We start from the raw sequence: 22,678 nt of genomic DNA, 5'->3' as shown, positions 1-22,678 counted from the left end.
AATCCTTCAATCGAGTACTAAAGCAGTGACTCTTCTTCTACTTAACAAACAAATCCAGAATGAAGGTCCTCTGTGTGGCTGAAAAGCCTTCCATCTCCAAGGCTGTAGCGACTCATCTCGCTGGAGGCCGTGTCGAAACAGTAAGGATATCTTACTCCCGACTCTCTGTACATCCTGTTCTAACTGTGAGTTTGTAGCACAATACGAGAAGCAAGTACATCAAGAACTACTCGTTCGATTTTGACTTTGGCCAGCAATTGGGCCACTGCTCCGTCAATATGACTTGTGTCACTGGTCATTTAACAAACGTCGACTTTACACCTGCGAACAAGAGCTGGTACTCGCCTCCTCCGGAATCGTTGTTCACTGCCCCAATTGTCACAACTATTAGCGATGTGAGTTCTCCTATCTTCACTCGACATAAATTTGTTGACGCTCTGTAGGATAAAAAGGTAATTGCCCAAAATCTGGAATCTCAAGCGCGATATGCTCAAGTCCTCGTAATCTGGACGGATTGCGATCGCGAAGGTGAACATATCGGCAATGAAATCGTCGAAGCTGCTCGAAAGGGCAAGCCGGGTATTCGGGTGTTGCGAGCAAGATTCAGCAATATTGAAAGAGCGTACGTTGTCCCCCTTCCTTTCCGGCCTAGATGGAATCTAATGATATCAGACATGTCATATCAGCAGCCAGGAACCTGACAACCTTGGACGAAAGGCAAGTCAATGCTGTGGCCACGAGAATAGAGCTTGACCTCCGAATCGGCTATGCTTTTACTCGCTTCCTCACGAATAACCTACGGCAGCTTGGAGGACCTTTGGAAAAAATGACCCTTAGCTATGGTGTGTGCCCAATGTTCAGGTCTACCTTGTCTGTTTTACTGACCGTTTAGGATCCTGCCAATTTCCAACCCTTGGGTTCGTCGTTGATCGTTATTTTCGTGTCAAAAACTTCGTTCCAGAACCCTTCTGGAGCATAAAGCTGACACACAACCGAGACGGTAAAAAGGTTGATTTCTCCTGGCTACGAAATAGGCTTTTCGACCGAATGTCTACCGTCATTTTGTATGAAAGATGCCTTACAGCAAAAATAGCAACCGTCATAAAAGTTCAGCAGAAACCTACTCGCAAGTTTAAACCCTTACCCCTTACAACCGTTGAACTACAAAAGGCTGCAACAAGGTTATTGCATATGAGTGGACAACAGGCCATGACTATCGCCGAAGGACTCTACAACAAAGGATTCATAAGTTACCCCAGAACCGAGACTGATCGTTTTGATCGAGGGATGAATCTCCGAACTCTGGTTGATAAGCAGACAACCGACCAGAGATGGGGACCATTTGCACAGAACCTTGTCAATGGTGTCTTTCAACAACCAAGAGAAGGGAGAAACGACGATAAAGCCCATCCTCCTATTCATCCTATCACGTATGCTTCTCCTACAGTCCTAAATCGCGATGAGGGTCGATTATACGAGTATATTGTCCGCCGGTTTCTTGCTTGCTGCTCAGACGACGCCAAAGGCATGGCATCTGACGTTGAGGTTGAATACGGAGACGAGCGTTTTAATGCCCACGGTGTTATCGTTCTTGAGAGAAACTATCTCGACGTGTTTGTTTACGAAAAATGGAACAACACTGTGGAACTACCAAAGTTCACCGAAGGAGAGCGTTTTCAACCTACAGAGGCTATGATGACGGAAGGCAAAACTTCAGCTCCGGGCTTCCTCACAGAAGCCGACCTGATCGCTCTCATGGATGCCAACGGCATCGGCACAGATGCCACCATGGCCGAGCATATCCAGAAGATTCAAGACAGAGAATACGCTGCTACAATAGGTCGATCAGGTGAAGCACCAAGAGGTGACGAGGAGTCGGACACAGGTCCATCCACAAGAGGGCGCGGTCGTGGCCGTGGAGGCAGAGGAAGCAGAGGTGGACGCGGTGGGCGCGGTGGTGCATCTACATCAGGAGGCCGTGGTGGAGTAAAAGTATTTGTCCCTACACAGCTTGGTGTAGCTCTCATTTTGGGATTTGATCGAATGAACTTCGAGACCAGTCTCGGCAAACCGTTTCTACGGAAAGAGATGGAAATCAAGATGAAGGCTATCTGCGACGGTCGTGCAAACAAGGAAGCCGTCCTACGAGAGAGTCTCGCTCAATACAGGCGTGTATTCGACCAGTCTCAGGAGCAACTGGGGGTTCTGCGAACGGTATGTGCCTGACTGCAACACAGACCTTGCTCTTCGTGCCACTGACTCTCGTCATCTAGGCTTGCCGTGAATTTGTCTTTACTTCGTGAGACTTTGGTCCCTCGGCATCCAGGGCACATGAACCCTTAGTCGATGCCACATTCACAAGGAATCATCGAGATATCTGGGTTTCAGTTGCCAACTTTGGAAGTTGACGATATGACGAAGGTAACCACACCCCCATTCCGTTTGTGGGTCGCGAAACTGGTGAGATCCAGCCTGACTTGGAACCTATCAGCCGGTGGATCATTCACACGTACGATCTGAATGATATGATTTGAGCATCACCAACAATGGCCTCGAAACATGGCGGCGGCATAATATATCAAACCACCCCTCATCAGTTGGAATACTTGGCAGCGGGGTTTATGCAGCTGTAACCATGTCCCAAAAAGTCAGTGGTGTAAGCGTGGCAGCGATGAAACTACCAAACCCGGCAATAGACAGGCGAGGCAGGGAGAGCTACTATGCGTCAACCACCTGGCTGGGAACATATGGATGAGGTCTCTCACTGCGGAGGATTCGGAGCGGAAGAGACCGGGACCGTTCACGGCACGGGAGCCACACTGGACTTAATCATCCCCGCACGACACGATATCTCGTAGACTCGGGCAAGAGCGCGGGGCAGCGGGATTGATAGTGATTCCGTCTCTCTTCCGTTCTTCCTTCTTGATGCGCGGGGAAGCGCCCTTTACACGAGACGTCCACGGCGTAGCAATGTCCAACGTGGGGTTCATCAACCGACAACGGGCCACATGTACTTGAAGACGAATTCCCTTAGTTTGATAAAGTGTGTGAAGAGAGGAGACTTCAAAGCCGTTCACTGGCCGATGCCTCCACAGCCGAAACGAACTTCCTGCTGAGCGACAATAGTATCTGGGGAAAGGTGACGAAGTAATGCCGGTAATATTGTCGGCACCGCAAGTCCAATCATAAATAAGGACCTTGGCAACGTGACAATGGCACATCAAGGATGACGGCTTTTATTAGTACTCAACTGGACATCTTGCACAACCAATCAATATTTACAAGAGAGAAAGGACGCGAATACCTCCACGAACCCGTACTCAATCACCACTAACAATATGAAGGTTCCGAAAATGGCAATGATTACGTTGGATTGGCCAGGAATCGTTTGCATGAAACGAAAATAGACTACAATAGGATTTCGAACTTCATCAATACCAACAGTCTTGCTTGCCTGTGTATTTCGGCCACGCCGGTGAATGAATAATAATGGTGGTGTCCTGCTTTTGGAACCATCATTAGGGTTATTCGCTTCAACAACGCCTGCCAGGTCACAAGAGGACCATGACTTGATATGAAGCGATTACACCAAGGCCAAGCCAAAGATTGAACTGTATGAGCAAATCGTCAAAAAACGGTATAACGGGAACAAAAAGTGTGCCCATGACTTGAATATGCTTTATAGCTACACGCCCCCATCGCGATACAACACGGGATGCCACAGTTGGGACGGGAGGCTTGAGTTTGTCGGGTGTGTGCCTGTACATGCTTCTAGCCCTACACACTCGCGAATAGAGGGTTTGAACACGCAGGTACGCACAATATGATTTTTCGAGAATTTTGATTCCATTCCTTGCTCTCAAGTCTCCTTTCCAAAGGACCAAGGGCTCGCTAATAACAAGCCGGACGAAATTAGGGCATGATGCTGGAGATTGGGCCGTTACTGGCGGATCAGAAGCTGGCCATGACTCTGATATTCCCAGTCAAGGAGGGACCCCTTACCCCTGTCGATGAAAGCGAAATGGGTCCGCTGATTTCTGGGTAAGGAGTCAAAGAAAGCCATACAAAGAACGATCATGGACATAAAGAATTGCATGATTTCATGGCTAGCTCATAGTTGAATGTGCCTGCATTATTCTTGCATGAGACGGGTGAATGCAGGTATTATAAACGATCCGCGTTGGTTCCATGGATGTCCCTGAGATGCATGTCATGACGACCACGTTTTCGAGCAAGAAGCCGGATACAATGACGACGATGACTTTGTTTTTCAGTTGAGTCATCATTTCGATGAATCAACCATCAATTTCACACAGCTGGCATAGTTTTTGGTCTCTCCTTTCTTGTGATTGCGATAAGTGGATGGAATGCTGGTCATTTTCATCTGGTTAAGGTTGTTGAATCGCCAACAGCCACGCATTAAACTCCAACAACCTTACCCCAATCTCCTGGACCACGGGGCTCAAGGTGTTGGCCGAAAGAGAATATGGTGCTAAATATCCTACGCGCTAAAAGTGACACCAGGATAGTGACAAAGAAGCGACTAACAAGGTAATTAATCCCCAGACTATGTGAAAATTGGAGACTGGGACAAGAGATCAGAGCCAGCCATCGCTGACACGAGCTCTGTCGCTCAACTGCTTCAAGCTGAAGCACAGTACTATACTGTACAGTACGATGACGATCGATACTGGTACCGTGTTAGTTGGACGCGCCGTCCCGGATCTTTGGAAGGCCTAAATGCCCCGACTCCCTCCGCTTCAAACGTTCAGGCTCCATTGACCTTTCAAGCTGCCGCACATGATGGACTAACTGGCAGATCGCGGTGTAGCTTTTTTATTCTTGTGTATAAGTACACCGTAACCGTCTGGCATCAGGAACTAGAGCAGAAGACTGGAGCCGGACCCGGACCCTGGGCTGTCTTTGATCAGAGCTGTTTACTTTTCGTCCGCTATTACTAGTTGATGGAGTAATAGAAAGAATACCGTCTTTTGTGAACCGGAAGTTGAGCCGACACTTGAACGGCATGCATGCTAATGTAAAGCAGCCTGACGACTCTATATGGAATAGAACCACCCGCGGAACTCTGGAAAGAGAGTCAATAGCGAGGCGCCCGAGCCAGATCGTGGACGCTGCGCTGAACCAAGCTGGAGTCCTGCTGGAGCCTGCTGGGGTGTCAAACGGCAGTCCCATCTCGTTTGACCTTGTCCGGCTCGCTTCCCCGTTTACCGCTATGGCCCGGATCCTCTCGTCTCCCTAGACTACCAGCTTCTTGGGAATTGGAATCAAATGAGAATAACACAAAACAATTTCAACAAGGGCCAGCGAAGCAAAAAACAAAGAAAAGGACCACTTTTAATTGTGTATTTAGCATGGAAGAAAGAAAAGAAGTGCGGTGGAATCTGAAAGAAGGCGTACAAGCATGGATGGGTGCATACACTGCAGATTGAGAGGGAGGGAGGTGAGTTTGTTGGGTTCTAGGGTTCTTCCATCTCGCTATGGTTTGGGATGGTTGTCTCAAATGTGGTAGAAACAAGTTATCACTTCGCTGCCTACAGTATCAATTAAGTATCATTCCCCTATCAACCTTATCAGCTGCTGGCTGAACAGCCACAGTTTGCACTCCAACGAAACATGGGGGTGACACCCAGTAATTGACGCCTGGCCCGTTTTGGGCTGAACTTGGTGGTGTTTGGAAGGTGTGTTTGTAGTAACCATGGAAGTAAGTGTCTACACCTGATAGTGCCAAATTTGCACCCGGCATCCTTTCACTCTTACGGTACACTCCCACCCGACTGTTGCTTACAACATTCGCCCCCTGGTATTCTGCGCCTATCGCTCAGCAAATGCACACACACGAACAGCACCGCCCTACAACAGGTGCGTGCGAGAGTAGGTGCTGCTTTGGCGATACAATACCATACCGCCAATACAAGTGCAAGTCCGATCGAGTACGTACCTATTACCTGGCTGGGTTGGCTAGGTAGGTACGACTCACACCTCACACGGGTTGGGTTCACCTGCCCTTGGCTTGTTGTAAGTTGGTGGTGGTCATATATCCTTCCAGGTTTCCCTCCTGTCCGGTTCCTTTCTCTCCCCAAACACCAACAACAACACCAAAGGAACATCAAGATTCGTATTAGAGTCTCTTGTCACAGTCCAGATCATCGCGCCAGCTCTGCCCAGGCCTGCCATACTATCGCCATATTTGTGCCAGCAACTTTGTATTGCCAGCCCTCCTTACATCCGGCTTCTGAATAGGTACGTACCGCACATCTGATGCAGCGCGACACCCTATTGTGACTCAACCACGATTCTCATATCGCCTCGTCAAGCACTGCATGACGAAACTCGCGTCGCGAAATACAGACCTTTCTCAAGATCAAAATCGCTAACCATATTTTTCCATTCGCAGACTCGTTCTTTCAGAAGCGCATACCAATAAGACCGACATCGGTAATCATGGCTACCATGGCAGCGGCTGCTCGTGATATCTCCCAGGCCTCCTTGAGCCGAGACAACTTAGCTGTTGTAGCGGCCCGAGGCGTCCCTGCGACTGTGACACGCTCTCAACAACCCCTCCCTACTCCCCCCAACTCCATCTCTCCCAACCTGCCGCCTCACGGGCTTAAGGCGCAGCTCCAGAAGGCCAAGCTTGAGCCTATCGACTCAGACCTGGACCTTCACGAGCCTTCGGATCGACGACGATCGATCTCGCCAGCCCTCGAGGCCTCGGGTGCCATTACTGGCTCTCTCCTCGCCAAATACCACTTGCCAGAGATCCTGCTCAGTCATGGTCCCTTGGCTATCCGTCATATTATGGGTTACCTAACCACTTCGGTACCCGGATTCTCGGGAATCCCTCCAACAAAGGCGCGGAGACTAGTCGTGGGAGCTTTGGAAGGTCGAGGAGGAGAAGGCGGTGGACTGAACGGGGAGGTGGAATTTGAAAAGGTGGGATGGGGCCGCTGGGATGCTCGTAAGCGAGGGGAGCCATCTCGACACCGACAAGGTACTCCTCCATCTTCTTATGGGGCCGGTATTCCTATCAACAAGAATGGCGGTCGGGGTCAAGGCCGCTACCGACAAAGCACTGCATCAAGCAATGGGGATTCTGTTCAGTTTTCCCATGAGGACCACGAAATTTACATGATGGAGCATGAAGCCGATAAAATGTCCATGGACGGATCCGGGTCCGCTTCGTGCTCTGAAGCTCCTGATGATGATGTCGTCATGAACGACGACCCTGAGGATGCGACTGATGATGAGGATTGGGCCACAATGGGAGCTGCTGCTCTCCGAGCAGAATCCTACCCCAACCCGGCAGCGGCTCAGATTGAGCAAGGCTTCCGATCCTCTTCGGCTTATGCACCCGGTGCGCTTCGTTCGTTCTCCGCCAGCTCCGGCATGGCACGCACACCGCAACCCTTTAACATCGACTTCTCGGCGTTTGCGGGTCCCTCTGGCGCACAGGAGCGGGAAGCCGTTGAGGCTCTTCTGCAGCTCGGTGCTGTATAATATTTTTCTGCATCAAAGGCGTTTTTTTTTTGGCTTTCGGCATTTTCGAAAGCAATCGTTTTGGGGCTGGTTGGCTCAAGGGAGGTCGTGTCGGCCCACATCCCTGACCGAGGCGGCGACCTCTGGATCATTATTTCTCTCACGATGACACGGCTTCACGTTTTTGTTCGGGCTATACGCTCTCTTAATATGGGCTCGGTTTTTTGGCGTCTTGGTACTCGGCGGTATCTGGTCCACAAGACAGATCATCGTCGTCGACTGCGAAAGGTCAGCAGGCGGGCAACACTCCCAAGATATACACAAACCGAAACTTTTCGGATGTGTATCACTGGAGTTCTTCAATACTCGGGTTTATTTCTTTTTATTGAGGGGGACACAAGTCGTCGAAGCTTTGCCTTCTGTCACTTGAATTCCTGTCGCTCCATGGGGGCTTTCGTTTCTAGCCCCAAGGCGCATACTTATGCCGGGAGCTTTGGTTCCTGAGCGACACGACAACACCCTTGATGGGGAGGGCTGGTCTCCGATGTTGAGTCGTCTCCTTGGGGTATTTGTTTTTTTTACAATACCCAGTCAGCCCAAGTTTTTTGGCTTTTGCAACATACATAACCGGATCTTACCGCTTCAACAGGAGGATCATGACGACGATTATTTTTATACCATTTGTTGTGGGTAGTTGCAGCCAAATTTTTTGTGCCTCGTTTTGCAACCTTCTCGATTCTTTGTTTAATCAACTTTTTTCATGGGCATTTGAGGCGGGGAGGGTACGCATCAACATCAGATAGAGAGGAGGAAAAGGGTCGAACAAGTCATCTTGGATGGACCCTTTGGCACCTGAATGGGATATGAATATCATGCTTGGAACTGATTGGGCTCGAACACTATATGCTCGCCCTCGTCTTTTGTTTGCCGAGGGCACAAAGACTGAAAAAAGGAGTAAAATCATATTTGGCCAGCGAGGGGATTTACATAGCTTCCGGTCATTAGTACACACAAAGCTTTGCAAGCTTTGTCAATGGAATCTTGAATCTTTTCCTGCCAACAAAAATGTTAACAATATTGATTGCGTGAACGTTGTGAAGAACGAGCGAGGTTGTCGGTGTGATTCGGTTGAGAATGGTGCATGAGTCTCAAAATCGGTTGGGAAGTACTTTTGTTGGTGTTGAGAGAAACTGAAGTGAAACAAGCATTTGACGATGTCATGTAAAGACAATCAAGGGCCTCTGATTGGAAACCATAGTTCAAGATATTCACCAGTGGTGTTTCATTTTTGCACAACTGAAAGTAAATCGAATTTGAACTGACAGAGTTTGCATTCGCATTAAGTAATTGAGGAGAAGTGAAGTCATCCGATCGTCGTCACGTGATATACATCATGCTGAATAGGTATGATGCTTAATCTTATCAAATGTACTAATAACTCTCTTATTTTCGCTTTACTTTATTCATTTGTATAATCTTATCCTTAAACCCACTGCTTCGTTTTTGTTGTGGCGTATCTTGGTATGCCTTAGCACTATAAGAAGGTCAGGGAGTTCATATAGGAGTGCAAGATGTTTAAATGAAGCCAAAGCTTTGAGAGTAGAATCGTCCGTAAGAACATGCCATAGTAAATGGAGACCTAAGACCAAGTTCGCCTATTCTTTCGGGTTCTTCTGGACGCTACCGGTATGCAACTTGGCACGGGGAATTGAGAGTGTGTATACCCTGCAGTGTGAATGATAACCCTGAAGCTCCAAGCTCTGGTGTCAGGAAAAGCCTCTCCATGAGCATACATAGCAGTGGTTATCGATTCCAAGATCCCTGGGAATGCCTCCAAACGTTAAGATAACTCTGTATCATTAGTAGGGGTCGTTGCAGCTTCTTAGAACCCGCGGACTTCTTTAGAACCGGGACACAAGATCCCATAACTTTGGCCCGTTCTCGCTTGTTTCTTGAAGCCGTGTATGCAGTCGAAACTTGTGGGGATATACTGCTATGGTTGCTGCCCTTTGCTTTGAAGATGCACCATATAATAACAACGTGTCCGAGACCATGATCATCGCCTCTTTGATTAATCACTTGATCACTCTGACGAAAGAACGTATGTACCGATGTAAATACGTCCCATTCTGCCTCGACCTGACATGTCGTACTCCTTACATTTACCATCGCAAGGGAGGGTTTTCTCGTAACAGAATACAACTTTGTGCATATACATTGGCTGATAATCAACGGGAAGACGGCAAAGGCTGCTAATGTTTTCTTTCATCCAGCGATCCATCTCACCAGTCGGATTCGTTTCCATCGATCGCAAGGAAATGCCATCATGCCAAGGCGACAAGCATTGACAATAGCCGCTGTTCTCCAAGTTCCCGCGGGCCCCAATCGTACGAGGACTTGGCTATCAAGGCTCGGCGGTCTTGGCTGCAAAGCTTGAGAGCCATAGACATTGTCCACAAGACCCAGCCCAGCAAACAATATTACTGTAAGAAGAACTCTGGGCATAACTCCTCTACCATCACAAGACAAGCACTGCTTGGCCTTGCACTGCCACGTTTGTCGTCATCTCCAAGACCTTGGCGTAGAGAGGAGTGGGGTTCTTGGCTTTCTGGGCGGTTGCTTGGCTTTGCTTGGCTGGAAGGTATTGTATCATGATTCTTGGCCTGGGGTAGAGGATTAACAGGGCAGGAGGAGCTAGAGAGGGGAAAGGGGGGTTATTGATAATGGATGTTTGCTTGGCTGATGTGTTGAGCAGTTATCTGATAGTGTGATATCCGTAGAGCCGATGTTGATGTTGTACAACAGTGTGTGGTGGTTTCCTAGATGGCAACTCAGTGCAACCGCCTGCCTTGTCTGTGTGATAATATGATGCAGCCTCGGACACTTACCGGTTTTATTCTTCAACTATTATCTGGGCATTATACCGCGCTGCACAGCCTGACAGGACGGTATAAATCGTTAGCTGCAAGGCCCGTTGCGGCAACGATATCCTCGGAGTGCATATCTTTCTCGGCGCGTCTAGCAAAGACGGGAGGCTATCTTGGAAGATAGGCATGGATAGATGGGATCAGTATCAAGTTTGCGGCTTGTTCAGCATATATATTTGCATGCTGTATGTTGACTGGACGAAATTCGTGGCGTCGGACAATAACGGTCGCATATGATACTGTTTTGTTGAACGTGCGTGTAAATATGGGGTACGTTATCAATAATAATTGTCAGGAAAGTGATGATCCGCATGCAGGTCAGATACCCATGAGGTGAACTTTTGTCGCATTTATAGTGGCACTTAATACTAATTACTACTGACTGATATAGTGATCTTCCAGTAGTGTTTTGAAGGAGAACGTCACAGTAAAGTTTATCTTGATGGTTGCACTTGTACTGCAAAGTTTAGGCAAAAAGAAGCATAATTGAAATAAGGAATTCATTAACAAGGGGAAAACGTGGGCTTGGCTCTTTTTCCTGATGCTTGGCAAGCCAAGAAAAACAAGAAGCATTTGGAGGCTTGGCTGATGGAGTTTTCGGAGACGCCAAGTCTTCTTGGCAGCCTCGATTAAGATTGGGGCAGTTGGGACTTGGGCTTGGCAAAGGAAAAGTCTGGGCGACAAGAACAAATGAAAGAAGGTGACGAGTCTTTGCGGAGAATGGGAAAATGCACGGAGAAAAAAGGGAAAGCTTGAGTTGTGTAGGTGCCCGGCTTGGCTTAACGTCACTAGCGGACCAGGTATTGATTTGGTGGTTCTAATTGGTTATCTCGTTTGTAAATCAGTGAAATGACAGTGCAACCAACAACCAGGACAGTTGACTAATAACGTTTCCAACTCCTTATTCATGACTTTCTCTACTCTCTATTGCTCAATTAAACTTGCGTGCTTAATTTGGTCTCGGCGTCGGCCAAGCCATGGAAAGTAAAAAGCAACTCCCCAACTGACAATCAATAACCTGGAAATAAACAGAACCTGACCTATTCCGGCAGAAATGATCACCACTTTTGTTAGCTGACTACCTGACGGATACAGTATTGACAATCCCTTCCTTGCCTTGTCTACTACCTTCGGGTCTAAATGATTCCCCGATAGATCCGAAACTTTCCCTGTCCTTTTTTCTTTCTGTTTGTTATCAATCACTCATCAGCCACTTTCTGCATGCAGCAGAATGGATTGTTGTTGATGCGCATTAGACTTACCTGAACCCCCTTGAAACCGAAAACCCGTCTGATATTTCTTGCAGTAAAATCAAGTAATGTGAGGTGACCAGAAAGGGTGTCAGGTCAGAAGCCGAAGTGCCCCCATGGCTCAGGTGACGAGCGACAAAACACTTGACGCAGTAGGTGGCCAGCTTGTGTGAGGCCCAATACAGCCAAGACCAATAGAAGCGACGCGATGAGGGGCAGTGCCCAGACTGCCAAGACTTGGCGGTCTTGGCACCGTTCCCTCCGCTGTAGAGAAGGAGTATATCGGGTTAGATGTACTTAAATCCTTTAGCTATCATTGTAACAAATCGCGTACCTTTCCGCCATAGGTACATTGTCATTATCGCCAAGACCGCCAAGACTTTCCGCTCGTTCTCATCCTCTTGCCCAGTCTTTTGCGTAAATGTAAAGGGAGCGCATTCCCCCGTAGCTCTTTTATCAAAGTGAATTCTTCTTTGAACATCTCTCTCATTTCATTCAATCTATATCAATCAACTTTTGTCTTGCTTCTTTCGTTGCAAGTTTAGTTGATTCTTATCTGCAGAGACGAGTCCAGCCCTGCCGTACCTGCCTGACTAGTCTCAGCCAGTCAGTCTTTTAACTCGCCACCGGGCATAAGCGCTCCTGGCTTCACCAGATATCACATATTCCCGCCCATCATGTCTCCTCCAGTCCCTGAGCAGAAGCCTCAGCTTCCGCAGCAGCAACAACAACAACAGCAACAACAGACACCACCAGGAGAGTCTACATCTGGCAGTGCTAGCAACGACTCCAAGTCTGTGACTCCTGCACCCAGCTCTTCCTCCAACACCTCGCAAGGCAGCAGCGGTGCATCAACATCAAACGATGACAACCTTATCTGCCGATGGAACGCTTGCAACCAAAAGTTCCCAGCTCCCGAGGCTCTCTACGTAAGCAATCATGAGCGCAAGAATGAATCAAAACTGACCTTTAATAGGAGCACATCTGTGAGCGCCATGTTGGCCGCAAGAGCACAAACAACCTTAACTTGACTTGCCAATGGAACTCATGCCGAACTACCACTGTCAAGCGTGATCACATCACTTCTCACATCCGTGTTCACGTTCCTCTGAAGCCTCACAAGTGTGAGTTCTGTGGCAAGTCTTTCAAGCGTCCCCAGGACTTGAAGAAGCATGTCAAGGTAAGAAAACCCATCTCATCCACCGTGTAATTCTCAAACTCACCCAAAACAGACTCACGCCGATGACTCTGTGCTCGTCCGGTCAAACCAGGATCCCCAAGGAGGACTCAACTACAGGCCACAGGCTCCCAAGGGTATGTCTCTACACGATTCCAGTCCACGGCTGTGGGCATCCGGATTTTCTTCACTCGAGGCTAATTCGCCTCCAGGACCTTCCAGCTACTATGACCACACCGGCCAGATGCGAACTAACCCAGCTGCCTTTGGACACCACCAGGCCCATCCCAGCGGTGGTTACTATGCTCCTCAGCCTTCTACCAACTATGGTCTTTACTTCAACCAACCGCCTATCAATAACGCCCGTACCGAGCATCTTGGCTATACTGCCGCCGCCGGTGGTTATGATCGTAAGCGCGCCTACGATATGGTTGATGACTTCTTCGGCAGCGCCAAGCGCCGCCAGATTGACCCTTCGTCCTATGCTCAGATTGGCCGCTCGTTGATGCCCCTTCACGGCAACCTGTCCGTCCCCAACGGCCCTATGGCTGCTACTGAGCAGTACATGCCCCAACACGCCCCAGCTCCTGTTCACGCCGGCCCATCGCCTGGTCAGAACCCCTTGGCCCAGCAATACTACCTGCCTATGCCCAGCGCTCGCACCCAGAAAGACCTCATCCACATTGATACCATCCTCGGCCAGATGCAAGACACAATCTACGAGAACGCCAGCCATGCCACTGCCGGCGTCCACATCCACCACACTGAAGGTGGCTACAACGGTTATCGCAACACTCCTTCGCCTCCTACCGCACACAGATCCCCCACTGGCATGCACGTTGCGGCCGATGGTTACCATCCCGTGTCTGCAGCTAGCATGGCTTCGCCTCTGACAGCCATCTCCTCTACTGGCACTCCTGCTGTTACACCACCCTCCAGCTCCATGTCCTACACTTCTGGCCACTCACCAAGCCCATCATCCTCAGCTATGTCTCCTGACTCCAGACACGGCTCAACAGCCTCAGTCATGTACCCCACTCTCCCTACAAGCCTTCCTGCTGTTAGCCAGGGTTTCGGCCACTCTGCCACAACCACTCTCGGCCCTAGCTTTGATGGCAGTGAGCGTCGCCGCTACTCTGGAGGTATGCTTCAGCGGGCTCGCGGTCCTCTGCCCCTGCCTCGTGAGGATACAAGCGGTGCCTCTACTCCCAAGGCTAGCGAGTCTGCTCTCTCCGTTGGCTCTCCCTCTTCAGAGTCTGATGTCAGCGATGCTACACGCGAACGCGAGGAGCAGTATGACCGCTGGCTCGAGAACATGCGTGTCATCGAGACGCTCCGTGAGTACGTCCGCGGTCGTCTCGAGCGCAAGGAGTTTCTGGACGAGAATGAGGCCCGGCGACCAAGCCACGCTGACGCTATGGACGTCGACCCCAAGAGCCCTCAGCCTCAAAGCCGAGATCTCGGTACCCCTCGCGAGGGATCCTCGTTGTACCCCATTCTTCGCATGCCTGGCTCTTAGATTTCCCATCTATTTAGCTGCTTGCTTTGCTTTATGTGTACTATATTCATCCTTCGTTGTCTGTTGCATCGGGGCGATGCAGCGTATCATGTTTTTCATGCGGTTCTCTCGGGTCGATATACTGTTTGACCAAGAGGTTTCTTGAAAACCAAGTACTGGTTTATTCTTGTCGGGTCAGAGAACAGGTTCATTTTCACGAACAATGGTTCAAAGGCTTGTTTTTTTCTTCTTTTTATCACGGCTGTTTCTTCTGTTACCGGCAATTGTCGGACACACTCATGTTGTCAATCTTTGACGGGTTATGAAATATAGGGAAAAGGTGGTCAGGGTTTAAGTTACGATAGCTAGGATCTCAGTTATCCACGAGGCACAAATTCAAAATGTTATTGAATCATCTTTCGTGTTCCGAGAACAATTTGACTGTCGTGTATCTTGATTATGTCCCTGTTGTCACTTCTGACCACTTAATTTGAATGAAGCATTGCCAACACACCCACTTATTCGGGTTGTAAACGCTATGAGCATTGCATCGCTCGTCATACGAGTAGTCAAAGAATATGACGCAGTGTACCTGCATGCATACGCACTCCTAGACCAAATAAACAAGACTAACAAGTTTTCTCCGAACGACAGCCCCGTTCGCTCCAGCACCAGACGATCGCTGTATCTAGAGTCCCGTGCTCCCTGAGGCTGAAGCTGAAGCAGCGATCTCTAGATTCCTTGTCACAGCACGTAGCTAACTCAATAGCAGGGGCATGCGCTGCCGATCTTTCTCGAGGCCGCCCGCCCAAGAAACAAGACAACACTGGGAAAGGCCAGGCTGTACTACCGATCTATGATGCATAGCAGTTTCTTGTATATGGGCATATTGCATAGTATCGTTTTTGGATTGTGCCTGTCATGTTTTGCTTATGGTGTTGTAGCCTATCTCGTGATGTCGCTTGTTTCATAGACATAGTTAACCTGAGTGTGTGGGAAAAGGAGTACAACAATGTTATTTCGTTTACAACGGCCCGTCGGAAGTTGTGCCTAACCGTTGAACCGATTGTAAATTGCATCCTTCGCCAATGTAACTGTGTATCAAAGCTTAAACTTCACTACAGCCTGAAGAGCAACGGCACATCGACTTTTCTCATTGATGTTTTCTTCGTCGTCAGCGACTAAATTAGTTAGCTGGAACTGCAACGTCTGCCCAGAGCGTAGCATCTGAAACAATCCGGGTGAAATAAATGATGAGGAGATCAACGCACAGAGCATTTAGAGTCTGCTAAAGAAAGAACAGAAAGTCTCATATAGATAACAACCTCGGCCGTAGTTCTTCACTTTAAGGTAAACAGTAAGCTTTGGCGTTGAGGATTAAGAGAAAGTTAGTTTCACCAGATGGCTGACCCTCCCAATCCTGCAATCTGCCAAGAGCGCTTTGATATCATCGAGTATGCTCATCTGTGCCGTGTGGGATGTTTCTCAGAACGAAGGATTTAGGATTTGACTGGGTTTATTACGATTGTCAGAGATGCAGTTTCCCGAAGTAAATTGATCACCGACCAGGGAAGGGACAGGACCGTTTCATCAGCCCGTCACTGTTGCCCGGTTTTTGTTTTGTTCTAAAAGTACCTCTGTACTTAAGAACCTTATTGCTCGACTGAGGTGAGAGGGTAATTTCTTTATATCACTGTCCTATCCTACTTGTTCTCCTAGTTTCTCTTGGTGATTCACGAGCAAACAAAGACCATTGTTCACGCACTCTCTTCACTTACACTGTCACATATACACTCTCTTCCTTCTCATTCCCACCCTCAGTATAAACAACTCTTTACCTCGAGAGTTTTCTTCAGAAAGACAAAAATCCTCCATCGAACAACCTTTCATCATGCGCTTCTTCGCTGCCGCCGCTCTCCTCCTCAGCAGTGTCGCCCTCGCAGCGCCTGCTCAAGAACAGACAAAAGACTGCTGCTGCTGCGATATCTCCCAACCCGCCTTTGTCTGCGAAAAGAACGTCAAGCCCGAAGACTGCATCTGCGCTGCTGTCATGTGCCCGGTCAACGCTCCCACCTACTGGCCTGCTACAGCTACAGCTACAGCTACCGCTACTCCTACAACCACTCCCACAGCCACCGTTGTCAAGCGACAGGAAGACAAGAAACCTGCTACGACTGCTCCTACTCAACCACCCTGCTGCTGCTGTAGCTTGGCTGACCAAGCTATCGTCTGCGAGGTGCGCCCCGAGGGCGCTGACAACACATGTGTGTGTCCTAAGGTGATGTGCCCTGTTGGCGCGCCGACTTTAACGACGACCGTGGGTGCGCAGCAAACCGGAAACTAGATTACACACAATTCGTTGAAAGGGAGACTCGGACGGGGGCGCTATAGTTGTGCTTTGACAGCTTGCAACGTTTGCTTTTCGTCTTTACTTATTGGTATAATGCGTTTGAGGACTTGGTTCATGGGTGGGATAGCAGAGCATGATTTCTGAGGAGACGGGAATGAAGAAAGTATAAGAGTCTCTCGAGAGATCCTAAAAGAATTAAATAACTATCAGTTAATAACAATCATATCCCATTGCTCTATCGTTCAGAGTACCGTTTGGTGTAGTGAATGTTAAACGGACCATGTCGACACTTTGTCATAGTTTATGTTGTGTCCACCGTAGCGACGACGAAAACACTGAAATTGCTTCAAGTCCAAATAGGTATTAGCTTAATGGCTTGGTACGTATGTAGACTTACAAAACTTGGATGTTCCTATGTTTCTATTCCAAGATCCAGGCTGGAGGATCCCCCAGACACGACGACCAATCAAGGGGCTTGGTCTTTGAAACGCTCGATGGAAAAGGCAACCTTACGAATGTATTGATGTCGCATTACTACCTTTGCGGCTAAAGCCAAGCCAACATCCCTTGAAACGTCACCGTACCTGGCCATCTCTCAGTCACTAGTGGTATCATCGGAAAGTCAAAGCATGGTAGGATAAGAAATTATACACTATGGACTATCAACTAGAGTAGTTAGAGATAGATATAGATATAGATGGTTGCTACTCCAAGGTGCGCCATGTGTCGTGTCCCCAAGGCCCAACCCCATAGAATAGATATAAGAATTGCTAAATGTGTTTTGCTTTGGCCCATGCATCCATCAACTGCCAGAGTGATCCAAGGCCTCTCCTCGGGGTGCACTACCACCCCTCTCCAACTCTTTTCAATAACTGATTAAGCCCTTCTCTCAGACCTTGGACCATGATAGCGTTGTAGTAATTGTGCAAGTCGGCTAAAGGGAAATCGAGATATGCAAAAGTATGATGGGGGAGGGATGGCCACTGATAGGTAGCAATGCGAAAAATTAGACCGCAGCGTAAACGGGTATATAGTAACGGGTCATGAAATTGCCGTGACTCTCCGGTTGCTGAATGGCAAGGTCGAGCCATGAAAGGCGGGTTAATTCGCTAGTTTTTGTGTGAGAAAAAGTTCCCAAAAAGAAGAATCGTATTCAAAGCTTTGTCGTGACAAAGTCGTCCAGACGGGTCGAAAAAGCATCGCCGGCGACGGTTGGAAAGAAGAGAAGCAACAAGTGGGAAGCATCTCTTTATTGGAATTGAGTACGGTCCTTCTCCTTAAGACCGCCGATCTGATCCATGTCGATCGAGTAGAACTGACCCTTGGCCTCCTTCTCGTAGGCAGGGAGCTGCTCGTCGTTCATGGGCTCAAGGCCAACAGCGGAGTTGTCGCCAACACGGACAACAAGCACGCGGCCGTTCTGCTGTCGGCCTTGGTCGTCCTGCTCATCAGGGAAGGTGATGTGAATCTCTGGGACGTTGTCGGGGGAGTAGGGAGGAGAGTTGGGGTTGGCAAGCATAGGGCGACCGTCTTGGTTGATAACGAAAACGCTGGAGCGACCGTTGTGCGTTGTCTCGATGGTAAGGCCGCGGTGGTTGGGAAAGCGCTTGCTGTCGCTATCGTAGTAAGAAGGTAGGCCGTCCTCTTCAGACTTGATGGCAGCAGCCTGCTTCTGAAGACGAGCGCGGCGGAAAAGGAACAGAATGGCAACCAGAATAAGACCGAGGAAGACAAGGCCGAGAAGGCCAAGCATCAGGTTGATCATGCTGTCATCTGAGCCATTGGAATCCGCAGGCATATCGGATCGGGTAACAAGGTTGAGAATTGAAGGCATCGTGAATAAAGTTTAAGTTTTAATGTTATGTGGTACGGCAGCGAGTGTTCTGAGTTGGCGATAACGATGAATGCTCCGTGTATAGAGAGAAAGAATGTCAGGCCGATTACGTCTATACATCACAATGTTAGCGAACCATTTCACGGCAAAAGAGCCACCTTCACCGGCGAGAGCGATTCAGTCCTGCTGTGGCGGTCGTCAAGTCCATCTGCAACGCAGCCTCCAATATTGTAGCCAACCGCCATTCCGTACAATGGCCGGAAGAGCCCATCGAGAGTTGACGGTTGACGTTTGGCTAATTCGAAGCCACGGCGATCCCACCAATTCAATGCATGCCATATACCATGACGTGCTGCAGACAATGACAGACCAAACAGACAGGACTCGAGAAATCAAGGTGGCAGGTGGAGGGTCAGATGGGACAGAAAAACGTACGCCAGGGAGAGGATATCGCCAATAGTTCGTTTGGTGAATACCTGGCGGATATCGTAAACCAAGGTGGCTGGTGGAGGGCCTAGATAGTGGGTAGAACGAAGGGATAGAGGGGGTTGGAAAGACCGGACGGATATCAGCTGAAAGAGTGAAGCTGAAGATCCAAGAAAATGCTGAGAACAAGATGTACAGTTACAAAACGATGCCGTAGACGATATTCACAAAATTGGCCCGCGAGGATTGGGGTTGAAAAGAAAAAGAAACAAAGCGGGAGAGGGATGAACGGTTTTAGCTGGGGGAGAGTTGATCATTCCATGCCATCTCGACAGGGGAGCGAAATGACCGTGCCAGGGTACAGGGGCACTAGGCGCTCAAAAGACGCTGGACAGGCACCAGGACCACTGTTTCCTTGGTTCTCCCAGGGGCACAGTCGCTGCAATTGGCCGCTAATCCAACCGATGGTGGTGATGCTGGGTCACCTTCTTTGGTGAGTTTGGGGGCACTTTCCTTGTGAAGGTAGGAGTGTGCGGGGCCTCACCGCAGCCGGCTATAGAGAAACAGCCAATAAGACATGTCGCTAGGGTCCCACTTACCTAGAGCTGTTCAATGTCACTCTGGACAGGAGCAGGAGCATGAGATGGAAGGCAGTGTTGGCTCTAGATTCTTCCCCCTCTCTTCTCATCCCCTTCCGCTGACCCGTTATTCAACTTGGCTTTTCCAAAAGAGTCAGGATACTCGCTAGGATTCGCTGCACTCGACCTCACATGTCCCTGTAGGCGCGCGCTTCATTGGTCGGGGCCGTTACTGCCATACCCGCTTCCCCTGCCAAGCCATGGATCAAGTCTTCGACTGGACGAGAGCAGAAAACAACAAAGGACAGGCTCAACTGCAACACAACTTTTATCGATAAAGACCAGTCAGTCCTGCTTGGATTGGACCAGATTTCTCTGTGCTCATCTTAAACACGCTGAAAAGGGCCTAATGTTCACACGAGTGTGGCAAAGGCAAGCATATGGGTCTACTCACCCACCCAAATTCGACGCCAATGCAAGGTACGAACGGTTGTCACAGAAAAAAGGACAAGCCTCAAAGACCAAGCACAAGCTAAGCCAACGCCACGACGCTTGCGAAGATGAAAAAGCAATTGAAGGATGAGACCCCAGATTGCCTCGAATGAAAGCGAAACGCCTCAGCCGGATGCGCGTGACGATGCTATTCAGACGTTGTACAATAATAGCCGCTCTAGGGAAGAGTGCCTTTGTCGTGCTGATTCAGAGCTTTGTGGATGGACACGGACATAAGCATGAAGAACACGCGTTCGATCAAGTGTGCTGATTCTATTACTGGGCTAGATGATCGCAAAAGGTAAAGTAGCGGTCCATGTCTTTGATTACAGGCTTGACCCATGCTCGGTGCCAGAACGGGCACGCAATCGGCCATTCCTTGTATTTCGTCTCCTTGGTATTGAGTAGCTTCTCCGGCTTCATTTAGGGTGGCCCCAATAACTGCGCTTTTTATTTGCGATATTTCATACAGCCAGGAGACATATAGGCGGCAGCTCTCCTTTCTCGCTCACTTGTCATTTCACTAGAGAGCTTTGACTGGCTTCTGGTTCGGAAGCTCGGAATTCAACGCCATGGATGCTCCAACCTGATCCCAGTTTTCTTTGCTTAAACAAAAAGCACTCAAGTAAACAAACCAAAGTATGCTTTTGATGTCAACGTCACCTCGTTACCTTGTGTCATGAGAAAACATCCATTCTCTCAAGGGAGGTGACTAGAAATTTGTGTTGATTCAGTATAAATCAATGCAATTACTCGTTACATGGCGTCTTAGTTCATGCCAGAGTCGAATATTCATTTAAAAGGCCAACAAGGATTGGGAATTGAGTCGCCTGGACAGCCTCACTGCTTGACTCTGCTGGTCCATTCACTACTATGTATAATCCACGCAAGGCCATCTTAGACTAATCCTCTCGATCCCAAGGCTATCTAGGTTGCTCCTTGGGACTTGTTTCACTGGTTCATACATAGTTCAGAGTTTGCATATTATCATGAATCGCTTGGAAATTTCGGTGATAGTCAGATAGGGACTGTTGTGCCGAAGTCTTAGTTCAGATACTATCACCTAATTTAGGATATTATTGTCACAGTTAGGCCAGATTATCCCTCTCCACCAAGTTGAGGACCTCAGCCGCATTGATCCACCGACATCTCTTATTATTTGAAAGCCGGATCGCCTAGATAATAAAGGCTGAGATTTCAGCACGGAGGATTTCATGGATATCGTGGTTGTCACTGCTGGGGGACGGCGCATTGACCTGTCTTCCATCATCTGAATTCTCATATTCTGTTGAGAGGGATGGTTGCTGGGTCAAATGTAGGACACAGTTGTGAGCCCAGCCAGGTATGTCTAATTGACGGAATGCAATATTGAGGCCATCACCAGGAAACTAGAACCCACTATGAAACATTCTAGCACAACAGAAAAGTCAATTGTCAATATGAAGATTGCAATGACCACATCGGATTGTTATCAACATTCGGACCTTGATGTCATGGCATACCGACATTCTGGCTACAGGTGAGGTGGGTAATAGAGTTATCTTGAACTCTAGATATGTGTTTTGGCAGTGTATTTGCCGACACGGATACGGCATCCGGTGAACAGGCGGACAACATATGCGTGTCGTGGTGATATTGGCCAATTCCAGTGGCTCAGCTCAACTTAAAAGCCATCACACGCCTGCTTCGACATAAACTCTCCCTTGCATCCAGCGATCAGAGTTTTGCAATGATGTGCTGTCCTTGCATGACAACATTTACTGAATGGTTTGCGCTCATAATGGGGAGTTTTTGGGCTATGATAACACTAAATTCAGGTGGAAGCATATATCACTCTACAATAAGCTTTTGCTCCCGGGGTGATTGGGACCTGTCAAATATTTTTCTCTCTCGGACCATTTTGCTTTTTTGAGTGTGTTGAGACAGTACGGGACGTGCATCGTAAATTGCCGTCAACAGCGGGTCATGCAAATGTTGATGGAATAAAGGAGACAAGAAGCCGAAGTTACCTATGGTCATTGCTTTCTCACCCTGGAGTTTTCAGAACCGAGCAGGGTTTGACAGTTGAAGGGGCCAAGGAGAGATATGATATGGACCCCTATTCTTTCGCTATTGGACAGGTTAGTTGAGGTGCCGAATTATCGTGAAATTCGATATGGGCTTCACCGCATTGCTGTATACCCTATGTCATATGACTTATGCTTGGATGGAGCTCTTGATGATGATAATTATATGGTTGTGTGACTTTGAGGTCACGCACACATAGATACTCACTACAATTCATGAGTTATTGCCCAGAAAGAGTTATTGTTGATAGATACATGAAGCTTCATGAGGATAAGATACGATAAGTTGTCCTCTACCACAAAGCCTCTCCCTGATTTGGGAATGTGGTTATGCGGGTGATGAGTAGTCCTAACTTTGTTGGGACTGGCGTTATGGGCATCTGGACGATCTGGGTCTAGCCAAGGAAGGGGCCGCCCGCCTTGGCTTGGAAAGCTCCTCAGCTGGAAGTTGAGCAGTATCAAACCTTAGATAGTACAGCACAAGATTTGCACTGCCATCTGTTTAATATCAGACAAGTCAAATCAATGACCAGAAACCGACATTTGAGTTGAATGCTGATATAAGGACCGAAGACATGATACA

At 48.5% G+C, this 22,678-nt stretch overlaps 5 protein-coding genes across 5 annotated transcripts; 4 read left to right on the top strand and 1 right to left on the bottom strand.

The window, feature by feature from the left end:
* Positions 1 to 59: 59 nt before the first annotated feature.
* On the top strand, positions 60 to 2,303 carry EDB82DRAFT_476879 (DNA topoisomerase; the record flags this gene model as incomplete). Its single annotated transcript, XM_025726586.1, has 6 exons — positions 60 to 140; positions 198 to 395; positions 444 to 622; positions 673 to 842; positions 893 to 2,214; positions 2,274 to 2,303. 6 exons carry the CDS (start codon positions 60 to 62, stop codon positions 2,301 to 2,303), a joined length of 1,980 nt encoding a protein of 659 aa, XP_025581138.1.
* Positions 2,304 to 5,026: 2,723 nt separating this feature from the next.
* On the top strand, positions 5,027 to 7,518 carry EDB82DRAFT_546473 (putative Sin3 binding protein-domain-containing protein; the record flags this gene model as incomplete). The annotated part of the gene is made up of 5 exons (XM_025726584.2): positions 5,027 to 5,196; positions 5,744 to 5,880; positions 6,068 to 6,144; positions 6,218 to 6,261; positions 6,447 to 7,518. 5 exons carry the CDS (start codon positions 5,027 to 5,029, stop codon positions 7,516 to 7,518), a joined length of 1,500 nt encoding a protein of 499 aa, XP_025581136.2.
* Positions 7,519 to 12,141: 4,623 nt separating this feature from the next.
* EDB82DRAFT_503599 (pH zinc finger transcription factor) lies at positions 12,142 to 14,765 on the top strand. The gene is made up of 3 exons (XM_025726582.2): positions 12,142 to 12,603; positions 12,651 to 12,854; positions 12,907 to 14,765. Exons 1-3 carry the CDS (start codon positions 12,352 to 12,354, stop codon positions 14,368 to 14,370), a joined length of 1,920 nt encoding a protein of 639 aa, XP_025581134.1. The 5' UTR covers positions 12,142 to 12,351; the 3' UTR covers positions 14,371 to 14,765.
* Positions 14,766 to 15,878: 1,113 nt separating this feature from the next.
* EDB82DRAFT_503596 (uncharacterized protein) lies at positions 15,879 to 17,157 on the top strand. The gene is made up of 2 exons (XM_065608711.1): positions 15,879 to 17,043; positions 17,097 to 17,157. The coding sequence occupies exon 1, from the start codon at positions 16,241 to 16,243 to the stop codon at positions 16,691 to 16,693; it is 453 nt and encodes a 150-aa protein (XP_065463790.1). The 5' UTR covers positions 15,879 to 16,240; the 3' UTR covers positions 16,694 to 17,043; positions 17,097 to 17,157.
* A 606-nt stretch (positions 17,158 to 17,763) lies between these two features.
* Positions 17,764 to 18,995, bottom strand: EDB82DRAFT_210854 (uncharacterized protein). The gene is made up of 2 exons (XM_025726580.2): positions 18,969 to 18,995; positions 17,764 to 18,645 (listed from the first exon to the last, which is right to left on the bottom strand). The coding sequence occupies exon 2, from the start codon at positions 18,531 to 18,533 to the stop codon at positions 17,949 to 17,951; it is 585 nt and encodes a 194-aa protein (XP_025581132.1). The 5' UTR covers positions 18,534 to 18,645; positions 18,969 to 18,995; the 3' UTR covers positions 17,764 to 17,948.
* Positions 18,996 to 22,678: the final 3,683 nt, after the last annotated feature.

The sequence above is a fragment of the Fusarium venenatum genome, assembly GCF_020744135.1.
Source record: "Fusarium venenatum strain MPI-CAGE-CH-0201 chromosome Unknown EDB82scaffold_3, whole genome shotgun sequence".
In the NCBI taxonomy this organism is placed as follows: domain Eukaryota; kingdom Fungi; phylum Ascomycota; class Sordariomycetes; order Hypocreales; family Nectriaceae; genus Fusarium; species Fusarium venenatum.
This window is presented reverse-complemented; position numbering and strand designations above follow the sequence as displayed.

What these genes read in the sequence shown, in the direction of transcription:
- EDB82DRAFT_503599 (XM_025726582.2), top strand. Translation starts at nt 12,352, where the DNA reads ATGTCTCCTCCAGTCCCTGAGCAGAAGCCTCAGCTTCCGCAGCAGCAA. An exon ending in CAGCTCCCGAGGCTCTCTAC is followed by an intron (nt 12,604 to 12,650) that starts GTAAGCAATCAT and finishes GACCTTTAATAG; the next exon opens with GAGCACATCTGTGAGCGCCA. An exon ending in ACTTGAAGAAGCATGTCAAG is followed by an intron (nt 12,855 to 12,906) that starts GTAAGAAAACCC and finishes CACCCAAAACAG; the next exon opens with ACTCACGCCGATGACTCTGT.
- EDB82DRAFT_503596 (XM_065608711.1), top strand. Translation starts at nt 16,241, where the DNA reads ATGCGCTTCTTCGCTGCCGCCGCTCTCCTCCTCAGCAGTGTCGCCCTC.
- EDB82DRAFT_210854 (XM_025726580.2), bottom strand. Translation starts at nt 18,533, where the DNA reads ATGCCTTCAATTCTCAACCTTGTTACCCGATCCGATATGCCTGCGGAT.